General features: G+C 56.9%; 1 protein-coding gene across 7 annotated transcripts in view; it reads right to left on the bottom strand.

Annotated features, from left to right (window-relative positions):
- Window positions 1–23,930, bottom strand: part of PTPRS (protein tyrosine phosphatase receptor type S) — a 103,191-nt gene that overhangs the window by 11,533 nt on the left and 67,728 nt on the right. For 3 of the 7 annotated variants that reach the window (XM_036846699.1, XM_036846698.1, XM_036846701.1), the window contains exons 7-22: window positions 21,041–21,310; window positions 18,970–19,551; window positions 17,785–17,918; window positions 17,379–17,523; window positions 11,617–11,922; window positions 10,053–10,246; window positions 9,879–9,905; window positions 7,650–7,767; window positions 5,401–6,009; window positions 4,852–4,949; window positions 3,980–4,233; window positions 3,001–3,094; window positions 2,680–2,895; window positions 2,040–2,197; window positions 1,509–1,520; window positions 1,218–1,330 (exon numbers count right to left, since the gene is read on the bottom strand). In XM_036846699.1, coding sequence (XP_036702594.1) covers window positions 1,218–1,330; window positions 1,509–1,520; window positions 2,040–2,197; window positions 2,680–2,895; window positions 3,001–3,094; window positions 3,980–4,233; window positions 4,852–4,949; window positions 5,401–6,009; window positions 7,650–7,767; window positions 9,879–9,905; window positions 10,053–10,246; window positions 11,617–11,922; window positions 17,379–17,523; window positions 17,785–17,918; window positions 18,970–19,551; window positions 21,041–21,310 — 3,330 coding nt within the window. The remainder of the gene's footprint in view (window positions 1–1,217; window positions 1,331–1,508; window positions 1,521–2,039; window positions 2,198–2,679; window positions 2,896–3,000; window positions 3,095–3,979; window positions 4,234–4,851; window positions 4,950–5,400; window positions 6,010–7,649; window positions 7,768–9,878; window positions 9,906–10,052; window positions 10,247–11,616; window positions 11,923–17,378; window positions 17,524–17,784; window positions 17,919–18,969; window positions 19,552–21,040; window positions 21,311–23,930) is intronic. The other 4 variants (XM_036846700.1, XM_036846702.1, XM_036846704.1 and 1 more) reach the window with 2 other exon arrangements.

Below are 23,930 nucleotides of genomic sequence, written 5' to 3'. Positions count from 1 at the left end.
GAGGGGATTTTGGAGGAGAGGCAGGATGGTGAGGGAGAAACTTGGGGGCAGGGGAAGGACATACGGGCCCATGCCATGACCTTTAAGGAGGACAGCACCAATCACTTAAACATACACATTTAAAATCCTCATTTGGATGGAAACAGAATTGATATAAGCTAGTCCAGAGACAGAAAAGAGAAGGGAGTATATCAGGGGTGCCATGAGACCTTTCATGATCTCTTATGAAGGACTGCAGCCATCAGTTAAAATAAATGATCAAAATCCTCGTTTGGATAAACATGGAACTAACATGAGACAGTCCAGCAGCAGAAAAGAGAGAGAAATAAATATGTTAGGAATAGCAGGCAAGGCTATATGCATGAGCCCTTCAGGAGGACTGCAGCCATCAGTTCAATATAAATGTTTAAAAATCTCCATCTGGTTGGAAAGAGTTAATATGAACGAGTTCAGAGACAAGAAGTGAAGAGCTGGGTGCAAGCAGAGAGACAGACGTTACCATGCTGTGAGTTCATAAGGAGAACAGCAGCCATCAGTTAAATTAAAAATTCCTTATTTGGTGAGAAGCAGCTGGCATGAGCCCGTTAAGAGGGAGGAGGTGAGGGAATGAGAGGATCACTGCACATGAAGATGATCAAGGGCAAGATCCTGATTCACTTCTCCCACCAAGCATGGCAGGCGACTCTGCTGAATCCTATTAACCTACAGGGAACTATAAAGAGGCAGGGAGAACATGAGCATCTGCGGCCATGGAGGGGAGAGAGACAGACTGTGGTGGAGGCGGAATTCTTGCGCCTTGCTAGGGGCACGTCCCTGGGGAATGTGGGAAAAACCCTACCACCCACCACTGAGTGGCCTTAAGACTAGAGGTGTGAACAGAAGCAGAGCTCGTTCTGCCAGAAGAAATGAGGATTCAGAAAAGTTTTGCTTTTGTCTTTGTCTGAAGATGTCCTTTAAGCTCCCAGAGAAGACAGCAGCCACCAGTTAAATGCAACTCTCCAAAAGCCTCCTTTGCTTGTAAGCAGAATCAACCCACGACAGTTCCAAACCCAGAGCCACGGAGGAATTTGGGAATTAGGAACTGAATCGTACCAAGCACAGTTCAGTGGGGGCAGTCCTCGGGATCCACCGAGGTGGCAGCTTCCTCTCTCCCTACGCTACCTCTCCCCTCCCCCACCCCGTCGCTGTCGTCCCTGGCACCTGGGATCAGCACATACCTGGCGTCTGGAAGTTAATGCGTCTCATTTCCACGGGGTCCTTGGGGTGGTGGGGGGCGAGGTCGGCGTTGTTCAGTAGGCATTTGGTGCGGGGCTCTGAGTCCTTGCGTTTACTTTGTAGGAGCAAGCAGACACGCGAACATGTGACCCAGCTGCGCACAACTGGGGTTCCCACGACCACGCACAGACACGTGTGCAACGGCTGGAGCAGCCAGGCGCCCGCTCACCCAACAGGCACGACGCCACCCCGGTTCCCCTCCTTGGCCTCCAAAGGGCAGGACCAGTTCTTACCTGTCAGGCTTACTGCTCCCGAAAACATAGGTGAGGAGTTGGGGAGGGGGGGAAAGAAAACAGGTGAGGGTGTGCTGGCCATCAGGGGCCTGTTCTGTGACTGTGGGTGGCTTTCTTTCCCTCTCTGAGTCTCGGTCTCCTCCAGAAAATGGGGCTAATCCTTCCTGCGTGGGTCCCCCGCCGCAAGGAGTAACATCTCAGCCCTCTCTTTCTAAGCTGGGACATGTCCCACGTGACCTTGTTTAAACTGGACAGAGGCAGCCCCCACCCCAAATCTTGCCCAGTGGAGCGCCAGACTTGACAGGAGTCAAATCACTGGCTGGGTTGGAACCCTAGCCCTGCCATTTCCCAGGCTGTGTGACTCTGATCAGGTGGCTTAATTTCTCTGAGCCCTGGTTTCCCTGTCTGGACCATACAGGGCTTCTGCGATGATCCTCTGAGATGACTGTTCCCCGCTGGATCTTTCCAGACCCCTCTCCTTTTTTAAGAAGACTTCCCTCCTGTCAAGTGGTGGGGGGGCAGGGGGCTCACTTCTTGTAGAGCAAGATGGCAATAACGATGCAGATGATGAAAACCACAGCCAGCACGGGCCCGATCACCCAGATGAGCCCCTCCTCGCCATCCACAATGGGCTGTGGGTCTGGGTTATCCAGCTGGAAGGGGTCTGAGAAGGGGCTTGCCGCAAATGTCTGCAGGAATGGGGTGGGGGGACCTCCATCAGTGCCCGTCCTCCTCACGGTGGCCACATGGGTCTTTCTCAATCACAAATCCATGTCCATCCCCTACTCTAAACCCTCCTGCAGCTCCCAAGAACCCTGACCCTGGTGGCCTGCATGGCCTGGCCCTTGCCAATCTTCACTCTCCCCCTTCCTGTTTCAGCCACTCTGAAATCCCTTTTGCTCCTCTTGCACCCCAGACCTTTGCACATGCAAACTGTGGGATGCCCTTTCTTTACCGAACTCTTACACATCCGTCAAAGCCTTAGTTCCGAAATCCTTTCCTCTAAAAAACCTTCCCTATGGGATACCCTCAACCTCAAACCGTTCCCTCTGCCCAACTCTGACCACAGTTAGGAAGATCTGTGTCTGGTTCTGAGGTCAGGGCCCTAGAGACTGGCCTGCCTCACTCAGTGGGTGTGGCTGGATATGGGCAGACACCATTTGGGACTTACGGGTTCACTCTTCTGCAGCACAGCAAGCACAAAGAGAACGTATCGGTGGCCAGGCTCCAAGCCCCTGTTGTCAAAGCCACCGTACTGCTTCTGGTCACCGGGATGGAAGGTGGGTGGCAGCACTGAGAAGCGAGCCGCGATGTAGGGCCGGGGCACCTCCAGCTGGCGTGAGTGCCGCAGGCTGCGCCTCTGCAGCCGTGCGATATCCTGGATCAGCTGTGGGAACAGAGATGTGGGCCGCTCAGAACCTGGCTGGGAGCAACTGGGCTCACGAAAGCTGGGACATGTCTGGGCCCCACTGGTTGGGCCCCAGGCTCTTACCTCCTCCAGGTCCATTTCCTCTGGGCTACCCAGCGGGGTCAGGAACTGGCCACCACGAGATTTGCGCAGTGGCACCATCACAATGAAGTAGTTCCTATCAGGAGATGGAGTCATGGGAGGTTGTCTACTAGCATGACCAAGGGATGCTATCTGGGGCTGAGCTGGGGAGCTGTCCCTCTCTGTATCTTCCCTTCTGCTCATATACAATGGGCGTATGGCCCCAGTCACATAGGACTATAGTTCCTGATTCAAGCCTCCAGGCTTTTGATGATACTGTACCTTTTGCCTAGAAAGCCTACCCTGTGCAATTACAGTTGACCCTTCAACAACATGGGGGTTAAGGGGGCCGACCCCCTGAGCAGTCAAAAATCCATATATAAGTACAGTTGGTCCTCTGTATCAACGGTTCTCTATCTGTGGATTCAACCAGCCGTAGATCGTGTAATACTGTAGTCTGTACTTGTTGAAAGAAATACGCATATAAGTGGACCCCTGTAATTCAAACCTATGCTGTTCAAGGGTCAACTGTATATTTCTCAAACTCCTATACATCCTTCAAAACCCCAGCTTCCATGCCCACACAGTCTTGTAATCCTCGATTTTTCCCTGCTTCCCAGAGTCATCCTCTCCTTACTGGGGACTCTCAGCCCTGGTGCCTCTCACTGCCACACCATGGGACTGAGGGTGTCTGTGTCCAGCTCTGCCTCCCCACCAGTCTAGGAACCTAGAACCAGTATAAGGTCAGGCATATGGGGGCGTCAGGGAATGCTCAAGGAGCAGACACGAGGCCACATTTAGTGACAACATCTACGAGAAGCACTGGACCTTCAGGGGAACCACACGGGGTGGGGCTGATGCGATCTCTGTTTTACAGACAGGTGAGGAAACTAAGGCACAGAGAGGTCAAGCGGCTGGCCCCAGTCACAGAGCTGGCTGGTGGAGGGGTGCAAAATCCCTGAGGGGGGCGAGTTGAGCTTACTGGACGGGCACAGGGCTCTGGCCGTCGGGCAGATACACCACGATGTAGCCATCGGAGTCGGGCTTGGGGGTCACGCTGGGCTTAGAGCTGAGCAGGTTGAAGGCGGTCCAGGCAGTGACTGTCTGCTGGAGGCCACCCAGGCTGCTGCCGCGGTTGGTCAGCACGAAGTTGTAAAAGGTGTTGGGCTTGAGGTGCGTGATGAGCTTCTTGGTGGTGCGGCCGTCCACGTCCAGCGTGAGCCCATTGTACTGGATCTGTGGGCCGGGCCAGCTCAGTAGGGCTCTGGGTTGAGCCCCTGGTCCTGACCGAGCCTGGATCCCAGACTTAGCCCTGACCCTGCCAACTGTGACCCCAGACTGAGCCTCAATCCCAGCTGAGCCCCAATTCCAACAGAGCCTTGATCCCAGACTAAGTCTTGACCCCAAACTCAGCCCCAACCCCAGACTGAGCCCCGAACCCAGGATGAGCTATAATCGCAGCCAAGTCCCGGCTCTAAGTCCCAATCCTTAAACAGCCCTAATTCCAGACTGAGGCTTGAGCCTAGACTGAGACACTGAGCCTGAATCCTAGCTGAGCCCCGATCCCAGGCTAAGCCCCAGCTCTGACTGAGCCCTAATCCCCTACTGAGCCCCAAACCCAGAATGAACTTCAACCCCTGGGACTGATCCCAGGCTAGGCCCCAATTCTGACTGAGCCTTGATCCCAGACTAATAAGTCTTGATTGACATCAGACTAAGCCCCAACCCTAGACTGAGCCTCAAGCCTACCCGGCAGCGAGTCCAGCTGACCCCGAGCCCTGGACTCAGCCCCGACTCCAGACCAGGCCCCAACCCCGGCCAAGCCCCGCCCCCCGACTCGTCGGGAGGCTGCACCTTGTAGGGCGTGGGTGAGTGGTAGTTGTCGGGGAACTCCCAGCTGAGCAAGACCGCCGTCTTCATGATCATCTTCACCTTGAAGTTCTTGGGCGAGACTGTGCCAGGCAGCGGCAGGCGGGAAAGAGCAAAGGAGAGGTCCCGTGAGTGCTGGGGGGCGGGGGGAGCGGGGGGACGGGGCTGTGTGTGGGGCGGCCCAGGCGCTCCCTGTCGTCCGCTGTGCCCGTGGCCTTACTGCCTGGCCCTGGCCCGGCCCTGCCTGTTCCAAGTCCCTGCCGCGGGAGACGGCGCAGCTGCAGAGAGAAGGCGGAGGTGGAGGGGGGTTGGGGGGGACGGGGTGGGCTGGGGGCGGTGTAGGGGGGCGGCCGTGCCACCTAGGTGTGTCCCACCTTTGCCAACGCCGGAGCCTCGGGGTCCGGACTCGCCTTGAGCGTCCACGAGGAAGCAGAAAAGTGACCACTTACCTGGGCGGGGGAGAGGGAGGGGGCTGGGGTGGGGGTGGGCGCGAGGCCCGGTCCGGCTCTGGTGCGGGGATCACCGCGCGCCTACCTTGGTCCCGCAGGAACGTCCGGTAGCGGACGGGGGGGCTGTAAGGGCCGGGGCCGCGGCGCGTGTGGGCCCGCACTTGGAGGTCATAGGCCGTGTCGGGCTTGAGGCCCTGCAGCGTGAGCACGTTCTCGGCGCCCGGCTCGGCTGCCGCGGGCAGCTCGGTCTCTCGGGCGGGGCCCAGGGCGCCGGCCTCCCGCACGGCCACCGTATACTTGACAACGGCCCCGTTGCGCTCGGCGGGCACTGGCGGCAGCCAACGGAGCAGGACTGTGCCGGCGGAGGCGTTGCCGGCCGCCTCGAGGATCTGTGGGTGGCCGTGGGGCGTATCCTCGGGGATGCTCAGGACCTCGGCCGCCTCCTCGCCCAGGCCGCCTCGGCTCCGGGCCGCCAGCCGGAACACGTACGTGGCGCCCTTGTGCACGCCCGACGCAGTGTAGTGGTCCTCGGTGGGCGGGAACTCCAGTGTGGCCAGGGGCGACGAGTCCTCGCGGCCGAACTGCAGGCGATAGCCCAGCACCTGGTCCTCGGCGGTGCCGGCCGGGGGCTCCCAGCGTGCCAGCAGGCTGCCCTCGGTGGTCTGCTGCACCGACAGGGTGGGGCGGCCCAGCACTGTGGGGGGGATACAGGGCCGGGGTCAGCCTGGGAGCACAGGGTGAGATTGCCTTTTTTTTTTTTGGCCACACCGTGCAGCTTGTGGGATCTTAGTTCCCTGACCAGGGATTGAACCCGGGCCCTCCGCAGTGAAAGCGTGGAGTCCTAACCACTGGACCGCCAGAGAATTCCCAAGGGGTTGCAATTTTTAAAAGCGGTCTTGGGAAGGCCTCGCTCAGAAGCAAAGACTTGAAGGAGGTGAGGGAGGGAGCCGCGGGGAGGTCTGGGGAGAAAAGTGATTCAGGCAGAAGGAACAGCCAGTGCAAAGGTCCTGAGGTGAAACTGTGCTGGGTGAGTACAAGGAACAGCGAGGAAGCAGGGGACTCATAGGACCCGATAAAGGAAAACATTAACAGATGTCACAGCAGGCCCGCATCTATGTTTCTCCTTCTTCTGTTAGTAAGTCACTCAGCTCTTGCCTCCTGCCGGCACCTGATTAATATCCATGGAACGGAGGAGTGTCCAAAACCCTGCCCCTGCCCCCACGGTTCTCACAGTCTGGGTAGTGATCAATGTGTCAAGGCCCTGAGAAGCCCTGCAGTGCTGAAGCTCTACACATGAAACCAGGCCTCTCCACTGCAGGACTTATCAGGACCTTTAATGGATGGTGGCATGAACAGTCACAGTGTATGCAGCAGGCTATGCTTAGCAAGCATGGCTCCAATGTAACGTCCCTGAGAAAGGACGGCAGATCACAGGAAGCTTCCTGGAAGAGGTGACGTGGGCGCTGGAGGACACAGAGACGAGGCAGACGAAGGGAACGGTAGGGGCATGGGCTGGCAGCGGTGTGGAGGGGTGCTGTGTCCAGCTGGGAGGCCTTGAACATCAGGCTCTGTGGTCAGCAGTGAGGCATGGAGGGTGCAGGAAGTGGGGTGGAGGCCAGCATGGAGGGTGCAGGAAGTGGGGTGGAGGCCACGGGGGCCTTTGTTCCTCGAACACACCAAGCTTGTTCCCTCCTCTGAGCCTTTGCCCGGGCTCTGCTCTCTGCCTAGAATACCCTCCCCCCTTACATTTTCATGGCTCTCTCTCTCTCTCTCCTCACTCAGCTGTGTCTGGCTGGTGAAAAACCAGCCTCTTGGGACTGATGGGAGGGGCCCGAGGGGGAAACTGAGGCAGGGCTGCCAGGAGAGGAGGCTTCAGGGTGCAGCAGGGGAGATGGGCACACCACCCTGAAATGACAACCCGCCTGGGGTGATCAGAGCTGGGATAGGGGAGGCACGGGGTGCTGGGGGCAGGAGAGGTGCAGAGAGGCGGCCTGACCAAGACCGTGGCACGGGGGTGAGTGGGGAAGGCTTCCTGAGGAGGTGCTGACTAACCAAAGACCCAAAGGATGCAGAGGAGACGGCCAGCCCGGAGAAGGGTATCCAGGCAGGGGGAACAGGAGGCAGAGGGTGAGGAGTTAAGAGTTGGCTGTTAAAGGTTTCCATCTGGCTAGAGCTGAGCGGGGCTGGACCACACTGGGTCTTAATATCCTCTGGAGCAGCCCCACACCTTTGCTCTCCCTGTTCCTCCTGCTTGGCGCATCCTCCCCACCAACAGGGGCTCAAGAACTCTGCAGGGATGCTCTGAGGGCAAAGGGGCCATAGAGGGTCTCGCACCTGCTCCCTTGGTCACTACCACCTTGGGTTTACTGCGAGCGCCATCGCCTTTCATGGTGTAGGCGGCTACCGTGATGGAATAGGCGGTCTCAGGCTGCAGGTTTGTGATGATCATCTCCTGCGGGCAGGGGCAGGGGTGGGGAATCAGTGACACAACCAGGGCTGCCCACCCTCCTCCCCATGCTAGGGACAAGCAAGGCAGACACGGGGCCCAATCTGCGGGCAGAGACGTGCACCCGAGCTCATGCACAGACCCCGACACGTAGCACGTCCATGCTGAGATGGGCACAGGTGGTCTGACATCTGTCGTGGACCGCCTGGCCCAGTGCAGTCCCCGCCCCTCTGGTCCCCAGCTACCACTCTTGCCCCACCCCCGTTCTGTCCTCCCTGCAGTGGCCCCCAGAGGGTGCCTGTGAGCAGCTGAGTCAGGTCTCCAGGGCTCTGGTCTCCCTGGGGGCAAAAGCCCAAGTCCTTCGCACCACCCCAAGTCCTCTGCCGCCCACAAGGCCCTGCACGACCTGCCCCTGTCCCCTCCCTGCCCTCACCTCCTCCCTCCCTCACTCTGCTCCAGCCACACGGGACTGCCTTGCTATCCCTCCTCCAACCAGACATGGTCCTGCCCCAGGGCCTTTGCACTGACTGTGTCCCCCCCCCACCCGAACCCTGTCTCCACTACATCCATTGGTGTGCTGGAGATTCCTTATACCAGCTCTTGAAAGCCAACAGTCGAATTTTCAGAAAATTTGCAAGCCACTTATTAAACAGCCGTTATTATAAATGAAATTATATAAACGTACGATCAAATAAATAGTAAAAACAAAGGTAATAAGTACTCAAAACCCACCCCTCCGTCATTATTTTATCACGTTTACTATTATCTATGTCCTCGACATTATTCTATTCTGTCTTATATCTGTGTGATACAAATACTATACAATGACGAGCTACCACAAATCTGGTAGGTAGCTTGAAATCGACACGGTGGGAGTATTTACACCATGGAAAACGGCAAATGCTACCAGTCAGGACTGCGCCCACCCGACAGCTGGCTGTTCAAGCGTTTACACCACTATCTATGCCCCGTCCCCACCAGAGCTGTAACTAGACACGTATTTGTGTCTTGTTGCAAGTAACATCCCTCTCCCCTGAACCGTGACCCCCAGGAAAACGGGCTCTGGCGTGTCTTGGTCACCGCCGCATCCACGGCACCTAGCACAGGACCGGCAGGTGCTCAGTAAATCGCTGCTCATTCAGTGAATGACAGAGCACCCTGACCCTCACACAGTCACACGCGTGTCCGTTTCCCATACGTGCACACCCACAAATATGTCCGGCATGCCTGGGAGCTCCGGGGTGGCCCTAGGTCAGGAGCATGGGGGGGGGGGCAGGATGCACGAACAGAGGGTCTCCTGCCCCTGAGCCTCACATTCAGTCCTTCCTGGGGTCTTGGTGGGTTGGAGGGTCTGAGCTGGAGCCATGTGGGAACCTCCCCCCAGACTGGGGTTGGGCAGGGCGGGGGAGAAGCAGAGCTACTGGAGTGGGTGGGGCCGTGTCAATTTAACATCAGGCTTGGGGCTGTCAGAAGAGCCTGTGGCCCCTATCTTAGGGGCAGAAAGACAGCCCAGAGAGATGCAGCGACTTGCCCAGAGTCACACAGCAATCCTGACTCTGGTTCAGGGCCTCCTGCAGGCCTCCTTTCCCACTTGGGGCCCACTGACCCCTCTCATCACGCCAGGGCCAGAATGAAGGGGACACTTTGGCCTAAGAGAGAAACTTTGAGGTCAGGTAGGGCTGAGTCAGGTGACAAAAGGGTCAGGCTAGGCTGGAAAGTGACTCAGTTTGGATCTGCCAGGCCTGGGTGCAACAGGGGAGGCTGTGGGCTGGAGGGGGTTGGTTAACGCTGTCGAACAGCTGGAGCAAAGGTGTGGTGGAGAAGACCCAGGCCGGGAGCTAGGCTGGAGGAGGGAAGTTGGGAGGCAGGAGACCAGTGGAGTCCAGGGGCCATTCAGCTAAGAATGGATACCTCTGCGGTCCCCAGCAGAAGCCCATGTGCCTGATGCAAAACCGAGGCTGCCAGCTAGCTCCAAGAGGTAACTAGGTGTGCATCGGGGGCCCAGGGGAGGAGACCCTTTTACAAGGGGCGTGCGGGGGATGGGGTCACAACACTGCACGGCCCGCCCGCGGGAAGAGCATGGCAGCGGCGCGGGGTGGCAGGGGGGCACTACTTACATATTCGGCCGTGTCGTCCGTCTCCCACTGAGCGCGGGAGGAGGCGGCAGGGGAGAGAGGAGGAGGTGAGCGGAGTAGCCAAAGAGAGAGAAACACAGAGCAGCAGCGAGAGGGCGGGAGCGCAGGGGGCCCGGGCCCCGCCCCACCCAGGCCCCGCCCCGGAGCCCCGCCCACCTGGGCATCGGCCAGCATGACGTCCTTGATGCGCGGCGGCCCTCGGGCCTCAGCGCCCTCCATGCGCACGTAGTGGACCTGGTAGCCGCGGATCTGGCCGTGCTGCCGGCCGGGCGCGGGTGAGCGCCACAGCACGCGAATAGCCGTGGCGTTGAGCGCCTCCGCCTCCACCTTCCGCGGCGGCGCGCTGGGCACTGGCGGGTTGGGGGGAGGGGAGGGGCGGGCGGGGCCGTTACTGGGGTGCCCAGCCCTGCCCCGGGCAGCGCCACTGACCGATGCCAAGGTGCCGAGTGACTGCCGGTTAACCCGGCGCTCTGAGCGCTCACCGCTGGCCCGGAGGGAATACCTCCTTCACGCTTCCCACAGCCCGGGGAGGGGGCCCTGATGGTGCACCCCATTTACAGACGGGAAGCTGAGGTCCCCCAGAGCCTAGGTCACCTGCCCAGGGCCACAAGACATGAGCGGGCCGTGCATGCCCCACTCTAAGAGGTTTACCCACACTGCTTCCAAACTCAGAGCATCCCTTCTAGACAGGGGTTCTTATGCTCCCTTTACAGATGGGGAAACCGAGGCACAGAGAGGTGATCCCAGGACCACAGGGTTATCAAGAGGCAAAGCCGGGATGGGAACCCGGGCAGTCCAGCTGCACGCTCCCACACACTCCAGGGTGCAGCCTGCCCACTCCGCACTGGAGCGCTTTCTCAGCCAGCCCCCAAGCTCAGAGCCCTCGCCACCCACCCCGCCCCCACCCCAAGGCCTGGCGTGAAGAACCGCTTCATTTCTTCCCCATGGTTAGGACAAAATGTTGGGGCTGCCAACCGCAACTTCCAGGCCAATGGCTCAGAAAACAGCTGGTCCAGGTTTCCTGCAATTTTATTGGGGAAGCTGCCTGCTTCATTTTCCCCCATGCCCTCAGCTTCTACTGTGTGACTAGCGTCTTAGAACATTCTAGCTCAGCTACGGTGGGAATATTTACACCACAGAAATCGGCCAGTGCTACAAATCAGTCTCTATGCCCCAGAGAGCTGGCGGTTAACCATCATCAGCACGCAATCTACCTACTTTCTAGGTAGGATGGCTCAGACCCAAGTAGCTCCAAATCTCAGGTTATCCCTAGAATCTAAAAAACCAGGTTTCTGGGGTCAGGGACCATAATTTTTGTTGCAAGTGCTGCTTGCTGTTTCCTACACTCCATTTCCATGGCTTCCACCACCGGACCAAAATACAGGGCTCCCCGCTTAATGTTCCAGGCCCAAGGCTCAGAGAGAAAATGTAGCCCGGAAGGTCCAGAACAGAGAATTCCAAGATCAAGGAGCCCGGGTTGGCTTGGGGAGGCTGATGGCCGCTTGTCTCCCTCTCCTGATTGTGGCTTCTACGGTTGGCTAAAAAGTTCATTCGGTTTTTTTCCATAAGATCTTACTGAAAAACCCGAAAGAACTTTTTGGCCAACCCAATACCTTCTGACCACCAGCCAGCCCAGTTTTCCAGGGACAGAAGGCTCCAAGGCAGGGGCCGGGCTGGGGCCTGGGGGTCCCGGGGGTCCCAGGCCGGGGCCGGTGCTTACCGTCCTCGTCGGTGCGGATGACCACGGGCGAGCTCTCGGGCCCTGGTCCCACCTCTGTGTGAGCGATGGCCGTGATGCGGTACTCGGTCCACTTGTCCAAGGCCTCCAGCAGGATCTGGGTGGTGGTCGGGGGGATGCCGTTCACCTCCTTGGGTTGCGGGTCCTCTGAGCCCAGCGGTCGGTAGCGGACGCTATAGCTCACCAGGGCCCCGTTGTGCGTGTCCGGCGGCGGCGGGCGCCAACTTACCAAAATGGCCGTGGAGCGCGTGCTGACACATTTAACGTCTTGAGGGGGGGCTGACGGTTCTATTGGGGGGGGGGGAGAACGTGGGGGTGGGGAAGGGAGGCGGGATGGGCGGGGAGGGGGTGGGGAAACAAAGGATGGGAAAGAGAAAATAAAAAAGAAGATGATAACAAACAAAACAGAACCAAACCAAAGAGAAGTCGAACCCAAAAGAAGCGGGTGTCAACCAAAGGTGAGATGGGCGGGTGGGTGGGCGGGTGGGGATGGGGGCAGAGAGGGCTGGCCAAGAACGCTGCACTCACCACAAGGGGCTGCACTTGGCACACAGTAGGTCTTAGAGAGAGGGCAGCCACAGTTCCCAAGGAGCATATGCACGTGTGCTGTGCACCGTGCCAAGTGGAACAGCAGTAAAAGCCCCATTTACTGGGCACCTACTATGTGCCAGGCACCATGCCAAGTGGCACAGCAGTAAAAGCCCCACTTACTGGCACCTACTATGTGCCAGGCATGGTGATAAATGAAATAGCAATAAAAGTCCCCTATACTGGGCACCTACTATGTACCAGGCACCATGCCAAGTGAAACAGCAGTAAAAGCCCCATTCACTGGGCACCTATTATGTGCCAGGCACGGTGCCAAAACAACAGTAAATGTACTTATTTATTGAACACCTACTGTGTGCCAGGTATAGCACCAGGAATACAATGACAATAAATGTACTTATCTATTGAACACCTACTGTGTGCTAGGCACTGTGCCAGAAGAATAGCAATAAAAGCCTCATTTATTGGGCACCTACTATGTGCCAGGCACCGTGCCAAGGGCTTCACAGAATAACAGTAAGTGTACTTATTTAGTGAACACCTACTGTGCACCAGGCACAGCACAGGAGCAGAATGACAGTAAATGTACTTATTTATAGAACATCTACTGTGTGCTAGGCACTGTGCCAGAGGAATAGCAAAAGCTCCATTTACTGGGCACCTACTATGTGCCAGCCACTAGGCCAAATGCAAAAGCAATAAAAGCCCCATTAATTCAGTAACTACTATATGCCAGGCACGGTGCCAAGGGCTGCACAGAATGGCAGGTGAAAAATCTACTTATTGAACCCTACTATGTGCCAAGCACCATGCCAATGGCTTCACAGAATAACAGTGAAATACTTATTGCACACCTACTGCGTGCCAAGCATTGTGCCAGAAGAATAGCAAAAGCTCCATTTACTGGGCACCTACTATGTGCCAGGCACAGCACCAGGGATGGAATAACTGTAAACACTAATTTACTGAATACCTACTGTGTGTCAGGGGAATAGCAGTAAAAGCCCCATTTATTGGGCACCTACTATGTGCTAGGCGTGTCTCTAAAAGCTTCACAGGTTAACAGTAAGAGCATCTATTTACTGAACACCTGTATTGCCAGGGACCCCAGAGGGCAACCCTGTGGTTACTTCTTGGCCTCACTTGCAAAGAAAACAATGTCTGAGTCTTGAGCACCTACTGTGTGCCAGTTCGCATGCCAAGGGCTATACAGAGTAATAATAAAAAGCCCCTGTGTATTGGGCACCTACTGTGATGGCACTGGGTCAGGGCTTTATAGATAACACAGCCCACAGTTAGCACCTACTGTGTGCCAAAGTTTTAGTAGCTCATAGTTCTTCTGTTTTGAGCCCCTACTGTTCACCTGATGCCAACCTAAGCCCACTGCAGATCAATAGCACATCTCATTTATTGAACACCTACTATGGGCTGGTCACTGCAACAGCCCTCTGAAGATAAAAGTAGCCGTTGCCATTTACGCGGCGCCTACTGCATGCCAGGCACTGTGCTAAGGTCTTTATTGAAACAGAAAAACAGTGCCCACATACTAGGTACCTACAACATGCTAGGTACTATACTAAGGACTGTGTAGAACATTAGTAATTCTCATTTCTTAACAGGGCCTACTGTGTGTCAGGCCCTGTTATTACTGGATAACAGTAATAGTCCCTACGTTTGAAGTGTCTACTATGTGTCAAGCACTGTGCTAATGACCTTATACAAAAACAGTAATAGTTCTTACTTATTGAGTACCTACTATTTACACACACAGTTCCAAGAACCTTGCAGACAACAGTTTCATGTTTGGAGCAAAAACGAAACCATGCTAGGCCCTTCCAGACTGACAGTGGCTCCCATCTGAGCACCTACTATGTGCTTAGCACCAGGCCAACCTCTTTAAAGTGCCACTTATTGAGCGCTTACTGGATGCCAGGCACTGTGCCAAGGGTTTTTGCAGAGCAATCATTGTAGCCCCCATGTTTTGGGGACCTACTGTGTACCTGGCACCAGGCTGAGCTTGTTACAAGCTACTAATAGCTTCCATTCATGGACTGCCAACTCTGTGCCCAGCACCCTGCCAATCCATATTTAGACTGAAAATGGCAGCTGCCATTTATGGAGCACCTACTGTGTGCCAGGCAGCATGCTAAGGACTTTGTTAAACAACAGTGATACTCCCCATATATTAAGCACAAACTGTGTGTGTTAAGGGCTTTATGGAATAGCAGTAATAGTCTCCATGTGCCGAGCACCTACTATGGGCCAGGCCCTGTGTTAAGAGCATTACGGTAGATAATCCTCATGTTCCATGCATCTTCTGCACGCCCAGCAGCCTAGGCCCTCTGCAGACTCAAAATACGGCCCACTGATTGTGCCTCATTTAATTCTCATGACCCCCTAACGTGGCTGGAACTAGCACCCCTCCACCGCCACCCCATGTTCCAGGTGGGGAAATGGGTTTCAAAGCCCACCTGGTTTGCCTGGCATTCTTTTATCATTGGTTGTATACCTACTGCGTGCCAGGTCCCACCCGTTCTGGGTGCTCACCTCCCATGTTACAGGTGAGGAAACTGAGGCCCAGAAAAGGCAAGTGGCTTGCCCCAGGGCACGTGGCGCGAGCCAGGCCTTGAAGCCAGGCTCAGCTGCTGTCCATGGGCTGTCTTGGTTGAGGCTGGGAATTCAGACCTCAGCCTGTGCCTTTATCAGCTCAGGCCAGCTGAGGATGGCTGGAGCCACACCCCCTCAAATGTCCATGACCCTAGAGCCCGCCTCGTCTGGAGGGAGGCTCAGAGAGGTCACTGGCCTTGCTTGAGGTCAAGGCATAGAGAACCTTCACCATCATGCTAGCCGCACTTATTCACTGCATGTGTTTACAGACCACTTACTATGTGCACACCCCATGCTAGGGTCTGGGACCCAGAGATGAATCAGAGGTCCCCATCCTCAAAGACATCAGGCTACCAGAGACCCCAGAGGCCACTCCAATGGCTTACTGCAACCAGAATGACTCTCTGGCCTCACTTAAATTGAAACACTGGGGTTCCCTCCTCCGGAAATAGACACTTGGGGGTCCCTTCCCCCATTTCTTGACCAGCCACCCCAACCAAAAGTGCCCGGGGGGAATCAAGCAGGAGTGGAAAAACCAACCGAGGAATGTGCCAGAAGGAATGGATTCGCTAAGAAAGGGGAAGGAAAAATAAAACCAAAACCATAATAAAAGAAGAAACAACGATGATGGTGATGATGATGAGAAAAACCATAATAAAAGAAAGAAAGACGCCTTCCAGAAAACTCCCAGTCTGGTTACCTACCTTCCACTCTTCAACTGCTAACTTAAAAGACTTTCTTACGAGGGAGGGAACGGCGGAGTGCTGAGCTACAAGGCCAGACCGAGCTCTGGGTGGGTCTCTGGCCGCCGGCGGGCGCGCAGCCCTGCTCCGGCCCCAGTGTGGGCACGCCGCAGTTCCGGGCTGGCGCCGACGAGGCAGGAAGGTGGGACGGTGTCTGGGGAGACCCACGGCTGAGTGGTCTGGCCTCCACCTACCCTTGAGTTCAGCCTAAGAAGCCCGCACTCCCCGGGGGGGATACGCCTGGCCCTGCGTCTCGGCTGCCAGATCTCTCGGGCCCCACCCGTCTTCGGGTGCGAAGTGGGGAGTCCCTTCTCCCCCACTCCCTGTCCTGGGCCGCCCCGGAGGTTCGGAGGTTCGCGTGGCTGGGCCAAAGCCGCTTTCTCGACGACCTTGGGACCTTGGAGGCTGCCTCCTTCACAATCCGGCCCAACCTGCGTGACTTGTCGGGAGGGTGCGGGGCAGTGTGGATGCGCACACGGGGCAGGGGGGGGGGGTGTGTGTGTGTGGGGGGGGGCGTGGTTCCGGATGCCACGTTCCTGGGCAGGTGTGCCTCTCGGCAGCGGAGTGGAGAGTTTAGGGGACTGAATTTGGGCTCTGGACGGTCTGCACAGCCCAGAGCTGCTGGGGCACACGGGGCACAGGCTAGGGGGCACGCAGGGTGGGCCGTTTTTGTGAACCCACTAGAGACCAGCGCGTACTCACCTTCGCGGCACCTGTGCCGGTCTCTCACGTGGCCACCCAAGCCACAGGACACCCTCACTGATCGCCTCACGCACAAACATTCCTGTGAGTTGCGGAGCGCTTGGCTCGGCCCCGGTGGGGCGGGGAGGAGGGGAGGGGGCCGGGGGTGACGGTGGGGTGCTGTGTCTCCAAGTCCCCTGATCCCAGAGGCTCAGACACCCCGGCCCAAGTTGCTGTCACTCAGGACTGACCCGTGACGCCCTGTGTGCGCACGCCCGGGAGTGGGGGAGGCGGGGGCTTGAAGGTTTGAACACTGAGGCAGCTTCCGGAACAAGGCCTGGGGTGGCTACCCCGTGACTGACTGAGCAGGGGGAGGGGAGAAGAAGAAAGGGGGGGGGTCACGGCGGGGGCCACTTGGGCCAGACTGAGCAGAGGAAAGGGAGCAGAGAGAGGAGGGGGAGGCAGGGAGGCGGCGGTCGGAGGGGCCTGCCTAGGCCCTGAGCTCAGAGCAGGCAGGGAGGGCGCGGCGGGGGCCACGGTGTGGCCCAGAGCCCGCTGCAGTGTTCTGGCCAAAAGGTGACTTTCTGTGACAGGGAGGCCAGGCGGGCACAGCGAAGAACTCCAGGAATTCGAGGGCCCTATGTTTTGGGGGTCCTGCGCTCCCCCCAGAACCTGGCATCAGCTCTGACTCCCCCACGCCCCCGATCCCCTGGCAATGGGAACCCAGTCTTGGGGGCAAGAAGGGTCATCTGGGGAGGTAGGATCGTCTCTGCATCCTCTGCTCTCTCGGAAGGATGGGGTGTGAGCTGTGACGGCGTCACAGACCCCTCCAAACACCTGTGAGATGGGCGCAACGTGGCCATTTCACTAACCCCAAATCCGGGAGAAGCAGAGGAGAGAGGAGGTGCCATCAGCGAAACCGGCCACGGCTGTACCCCAGGGAGATGGAGAAATTGGAGCCTGCGGGGCCCACGGGTGAGCCCCTCGCTGCACTGGTGGGGGAACCGAGGCGCAGCGTGGATGCAAGCGCGCCCGAGGCGGAGGAGCGAAGCGGGACGGGCGGAGGCGCCCCCCACCCTTGCGCAGGCCCCGCCTGGGTCAGTGCGCAGGCGCCGGCCAGGTCCCCACCCCCGCAGGTCAGGGCGGGGTCCGCGAGACACCTACTGGACTGCAGCGTGCGCTGCCGCACCACCGAGGTGAAGGCGCCCAGGCCTTGCGGGGAGCGCGCCGCCAGGCGGAAGGCATATTCGGTGTTGGGCTTGAGGTCGTCCACCACGAAGGCCGTGGCCGGGTCGAAGGTCCTCCCGACCTGGGGGCGGGGTGGGGAGAGAGACGGAGATGGAGAGAGACAGAGAGAAACCAGAGAGATACAGACACAGACCTCACAGAGTGATGGAAATGGAGAAGGAGAAAAGAGTGAGAGGTGGAAAAATTAGCAACGGACAGGGGCAAAGAAAAGGGGGGAAGAGAGACATTCCGGCACAGGCTCGGGGAGACAAGGGAGTCGCCCAGAGCGGGAGCCGGGGGCGAGCGCCAGCCCGCCTCCCCCCCCCCCAACCCCCCCACGCACCTCTCTGCCGTGGTCGCCTTCCCGGAAGAGGAGCTCATATTTGATGATGCTTTCCTGCCGCGGGGGGCTCCACGAGAGCCCGATGCTCGTCTCCGACTTGGCTTCGGCCCGGAAGTTCATGGGCTGGCCAGGCACTGCGGGGGAGGGGGCGAAGAGGACTGGCATTGGGGGTTGGCCTGGGCCCGCATAGGGTATCCAACCCACCAGGTTCCCATTCTCCCAAAAAGGGCCCCGTGAAGCTGAGCACCACCCTAAAAGGAAGGGCTTGTTAGGCTCTGGATGCTTCTGGAGTGTTCTCCACTGTTCTTATTTCTCTTATTTTCCCAGGGACCCCCTACCGCCCCTCGTTGTCAGCTGCCCACCCCAATCCCCCCATCCTCTCTGCTGCCAGCGGGAAGACATTTTTAAAAATTCCCTTCTCAACGCACCCCAGCATCCTCCCCATTCCCCCAGTTAAACAGAAAACTGGTGGGGACCATAATTTGGAATGTGGATCTCCACGCTGTATCTGATTTACGGCAGCAGGGTTCCAAACCTCCTGTCCCTTTGCTTGGACAGCTGCCTGACTCTTCCTGGATTTGAGGTTCCAAAGCCTGAGTCCATAAGAAAAAGCCCAGAAACCTGCAGAGAGCTGGGGCCCCACACACCTAAATGCTCCACACCCCTACCCCACGTCCTTCACCCCAGCAGGTGAGAGACCAGCTCACAGACCGTGGGTTAACACACTTTCTATTATTTCAAAATGGGCAGCATGGATCCCTCCAGTGAGAGCAGCGAACAGGGGTTCTCAAACTCAGAGATGGATGGGAGCCGGGGCAGTTAACAGAGAAGAGGGAGGCGAACGGAAACCACACCCTTTCTCTCAGATGCAGCCGGCGGCGGCATCTATCTGGATGCCATACGGACGACCGATTGTAGCCCCATGGGCTTGCCAAATCGGATTTTCCAAGGGTAGCCAGAAATCTGGGTTTTCTAGGACAACCTCCCGCTTTGCAACGCTGGCGTGAAAATACTTTAAAGCACCATGCAGGCCAGATAAACCACGTGGTAGCTTCCAGGTAAGATGGGCCGGCTGCATGCTGGGAGACACATCACCGCACGGCCGCCTCCTTCCCTCTGGTGGGACAGCCCCGAAACCTGCCGCCCCACCGCCCCATGAAGCTGTGCTTCCCGCGGGCATCTCACCTCCCTGCTGTGTCTTGACCTGGATGGGGTCCGAGAGGGGCCCATCGCCTACGGAGGTGAAGGCCAGCACGCGCACAGTGTACGTCTCGTCCTCCAGCAGGCTGCCCACGGTGGTCAGCAGGCTGTCGTCCACGTTGTGCTTCTGCCAGTTGCCCACGGGGTGTTCGGGCTCCATGGTGTAGTAGACCCGGTAGCCCCGGATCAGGCCGTTGGGTTCCACGGGTTCCTCCCACTGAATGATCATGGTGGTGGCGCTGAGCATCCGGGCCTGCACGTTTCGGGGCGCGCTGGCAGGGGCCTGCTCGCCAGTGCGGGTGACCACCGACTCGCTGGGCGGACCCTGGCCGATGGAGTTGACGGCTGACACCCAGATCTCATACTCCGAGTTGGGGCTCAGGCCGCCGATGCTGTAACGCGTCGTGGTGATGTCCTCTTTGATCTGGTATGGCCCGTCCTGGCTCTTGGACTTATATTCGATGACATAGTAGGACACGGGGTCTGGGTTGCCAGAGTCCCACGTGATGGTGATGCTGGTGGCTGTGTTCTCTGTCACCACAGGGGTCCCGGGGGCTTTGGGGAGAGCTGTGGGTGGGAGGCAAGGTCACACATCGGGCATGCTGGCTGCAGACCCCAAAAGCTGTGTGACTTTTAGTCACACAACTGCCCTCTCTGAGCCTTCATTTCCTTGGTGGCAACCGTGGGCCTAACGACCCCTAGCCCACCATCTATAGCAGGTGTTGGCAAACTACAGACCAAGGGCTGGCACCTGTTTTTGTAAATAAAGTTTTATCAGCACACAGCCACGCTTATGTATCGCTGCTAGCTGCTTCTGTGCTATGATGGTAGAATTGAGTGGCTACAGCAGAGACTAGATGGCCCGTAAAGTTGAAAATTTTTACTTAAAAAAAAACTGGCTGTTTAAGAAACATATTCACTTCTGAAGGAAACAGTGGCAGCCCCTGGGCTACAGCTCTTCTCTGTGCTTTACTCTGCTTCACTCTGCTCAGCCATGGGGCCCTTCTGTCTGTTCACACTTCACACTTGCTGTTCCCTGCCCCTGGAATGCTCAGATGGCCAGATGGCTTAAGGCCACCCTCATCCCCCTGGCTAAAGGTGCCCTTGCCCAGTTCTTATCACTGCCTGATGGTACGTCATGACCAGGTTTGTATGTTGTCCCCACCAGCAGGGACCGAGGTTGGTTTACAGTGTGTCCCCAGCACCTGGATAAAATTGTGACTTTCTCTCCCACTTGTCCCAAGATCTCATATCACACAGGCCCCAGGAAGCATGCACCAGAAGAAGTTCAATCCCTCAGCAAAATGACCAACACACCAGCTGATGCTGACACTTTCTATGGCCCTAGGGCAGGGCTCGGCAACCTTTACCTGCAGAGGGCCACACGGTAAATCTTTTCAGCTTTGCAGACCACATGGCCTTTGCTGAGAATTACTCAGCTCTGTCACTGTAGCCCCAAAGCTGCCACAAGCCAGGTGTGAACAAATGGGCAGGTGTCGATAAAGCTTTATATATAAAAACAAGTGGAGGGCCGGATTCAGCCCATGGGCTGTAGTCTGCTGGCCCCTGTTACAAAGCTAGAAAAATTATTTGGGGGCACCCTCCTCTGAATCTCGCCACAAACTTGAGACATCAGGAGAATCTGTAATCCCTCCCCACCCCCCAATGCTCTATCTCTCTGAGTTTTGCACAGCCTGTTTCCCTTTTCAACTTTTAGTCTTTCCCTGACCTAGCTTTCCTGGGAGTTGGAACCTTTATTCTGCGGGTCTGAGTGGTGCTACATAGTCCCCATCACTGCTCTAATCAGTCTGCATCATAGCTGCCGGGCTACGTGTCATCTCCCACTTTGGACCGTGAGCCCAATAGAGCAAGACTGAGTCTCGTTCCATGGGGCCAGGCCCAGAATAATTTGTCACCAATAAGTGTTTGTTGACTGTCCTCTTCACAGCCAGGAAGGACTGAATCCTGAAGAGTAACTCAGAGGTTTTCCACCCGTACCCCCCACCTACACATGAGGTCCGACCTGCCTCCCCCATGCCCCATGGCCCCTGCTTACATTTCACTGTGATCTGGGCCACGGCCTCGATGACGCCCAGGCTGGACATGGCCACGCATGTGTAGTTGGCAGAGTCCTTGACGTCTGTGAGTTCCAGCACGTTCCGGCCCACGGGCATGTCATCCTCAGGTGTCAGGTCCTCGGCCCCCTGCATCCACTTGACGTATGGCATGGGCGAGCCCACGGCCACGCAGGTGATGTTCACGTTGCCACCTGGCATGATCTCGTGGCTCGTGGGCAAGATGGAGAACCGTGGAGCCACGCGGCGGACTGGGGGATGGGGTGGGTGGGAGATGTAGGGGTGGGGGAGGGGAGGGAGATGCAGGGGGTTGGGGGGATGGGGAGACGGAATGCAGGGGAGAAAAGAAAGAAAAGCAGGAAGAAAGAAAGAAGGAAAGAAAGAAAAAAAGGAAAAAAAAAAGTGGAAAACAATTTAAATATAAACAGGGCTGTTTCCTTCCCCCCAGTTGAAATTTTTTCTTCCAAATGAAAGAAAATAACAACAAAAAAAAAACAAATTAAAAAACCAAATTCCAACACAAAGAAACCAAAACTTCAAAGGAAGGTACTTCACAAACAATATAGAGAGAGATATATCGATATATAATAAAAGAGACATGAAGCATTATTCCATAGCAACAGGGTTTCAGAGACCAGAGTGGCTGGTCCACAGCACAGTTAGGAACACAAAAATTTATCAGCCGTTTCTCATCTTTGCTGACAGACGTGGCTTTGGGGAGCAGCCCCTCCGCCCGCTCTCCCAACTGGGGAGCTTCGGAAGATTCGGGCTGCAGGGGTCGGGGGGGCTCTGGGAAGGTGGGGCGGGGCGGGGTGGGGCGGGGGAGGTCATGGGAAGAGTTGGGACCAAGAGGCAGAGGGGACCAGGATGTCAGCCCCCCATCCTCACTCCCTCTGGTGACCCGGGGGCCCCCGCCCACTTCCCCGGGGGGCCCTCAAGGAAAAGATGAGAAACTCTAATGAAATTTTTGTGGTTTTTGGGTATAGAAACCCTTCTAAAAGCTTCTGTCGGATCTGACAAGTTTCCATTGATAGATGCAGCTCTCAGAATCACAAACAGCATGCAAAATAGGTTGGTTGAGAGAAAGAGAGAGAGAGACAGAGACCAAGAGACAGAGAGAGAGAGAGAGACAGAGACGAGGGAAAGAGGCAGAAGGAGGAAAAGAGAGAAGGTTAATGTGAAGAGGCCTGGATCTCAGGGGCCTTTAGTGCATACTCACGGGGGGGGGGGGGAACCAGACAGAAGAGATAGATGGGTTCAGATAAAGAGAGAAAACAGGAACACAGAGAGGGAGGGACAGAGAAAGAGAAAGGAGGGGGGAGGGGGCCCACTTCAATGCTGCATATTAATTCTAGCAGATGTGACCCAATGTGACATGTCACATTGTCACATCACAGCCCTGGCAGAATAAATAGGATATTAATAATAATAATAATAAACGAGGGGATGAACTTGAACGTTGAGAAAACAGGGACATGTTCTGTGCATTTCTTAGCGGGGAAGCGGATGCAGCCTTCTGTCCCAATCTTGCAGACCATGAAGGCAGCAGGATGCATTTCGGGGGCTCCATTTTCGGAAGCTGCATGGGTTTCGGGGTTCGGGGGGAAGGGGCGGGTGCTAATGGGCACCTGAACTGCCAAGAGGCACGGCTGCCCCGTCGGAGATGTTTCCCTGCAGTGGAAAGGACTTGGGTTAGCTGGTAAACCCTTCTAGCCAGAAGGAGCTTGTCCCTGGCTTCAAGGAGCCACGTGGACGTGCCCCCAGCTTTGGGCAGTTCAAGGAGTTTTGTCTCAAACTGTAGAGATGACGGATTGGAGGCTCAGCAAGGCTAAAGAGGGCCACCAAGTGACTTTTCGGCAACCCGACCTGCCTCTAATTTTCACAGGGAACTGCGGTTGCAGCCGCACCCCTAAGGGGGTCGCTGTAGGGGTGTCTGCCCTGTTCTACGGAGGAGGGGGCTCACTCGCTCTCTCCCTCTCTCTCTCTTCATGGGTTCCAAGCTGGAAATCTCAATCCCTGTTCTCTGAATCCCCGCTGGAGAGAAGGGGGGCGGGGGGGGGGCTCCGTGTGGGCGGAGGGAGGGCCAAGAAAGCTGGCAGCCCTTCAGAAAAGGAAGCCCCGCGAAAAGTCCAGGAGTCACGCTGGAGACAGGATGGAGGAAGTGGAAGGTGTTCGGCAGGGGGGAGGAGTTGGGGTGGGCAGGGAGGGGAGACAGAGGGGCCATGCAGACAGACTTGGGGTGAGGGGCAGGGTTGGGCTCTGAGATGGGGGAGCGGCTTTCTGGCAGGGCTGGGTGGAGGTGTCGGGGGAGAATGGGGTCTGGCCAGCCAGCGGACGCGGTCCAGGCCAGCCGCCGGCATCCACAGCGAGGCACGAGTGGGATGCCCAAACGCTGCGTTGTCATGGAAACGGAACAAATGGGGGATGAGTGTGAGGGAGCTAATTAATCAAGGACAGAAAACGGCATCGACATCCAAAACAAAACCAGGGGAAACAAATGAAAAAACAAAGTGGGGTGGTGGGGGGGGAAATAATCCAAAAAAACCAACCAAACAAAAAACCCCTCCAAAACAAAACACCTGAAAGCAAGAAAAAAAACAAAACAAAAAAAACCATGGAATGGGTGTGGGGCTGAAAATCGGGGTCTGAAAGGAGGACGGCTGTGACTTCCCCAGGGAGGTGCCCCCCAACCCTGGCAGAACACAGCATCTGGCCTCCCCACCCAGCACCCAAGGGTCCTGGCAGAGGCTCGAGGCGGCCACAGTGGTGAGATCCTCATCCAAAAAGAACCTTCGGAGCAAACCAACCCAGCCACAGGAGCCCCACTTCTCAGTGACTCTCCCTTCTCTTCGTTTAGAGCTGAACAAACAG

The sequence above is a fragment of the Balaenoptera musculus genome, chromosome 3, assembly GCF_009873245.2.
Source record: "Balaenoptera musculus isolate JJ_BM4_2016_0621 chromosome 3, mBalMus1.pri.v3, whole genome shotgun sequence".
Classification (NCBI taxonomy): domain Eukaryota; kingdom Metazoa; phylum Chordata; class Mammalia; order Artiodactyla; family Balaenopteridae; genus Balaenoptera; species Balaenoptera musculus.
The sequence above is the reverse complement of the archived record's forward strand: the minus strand, read 5'-3'. Positions and strand labels throughout refer to the sequence as shown.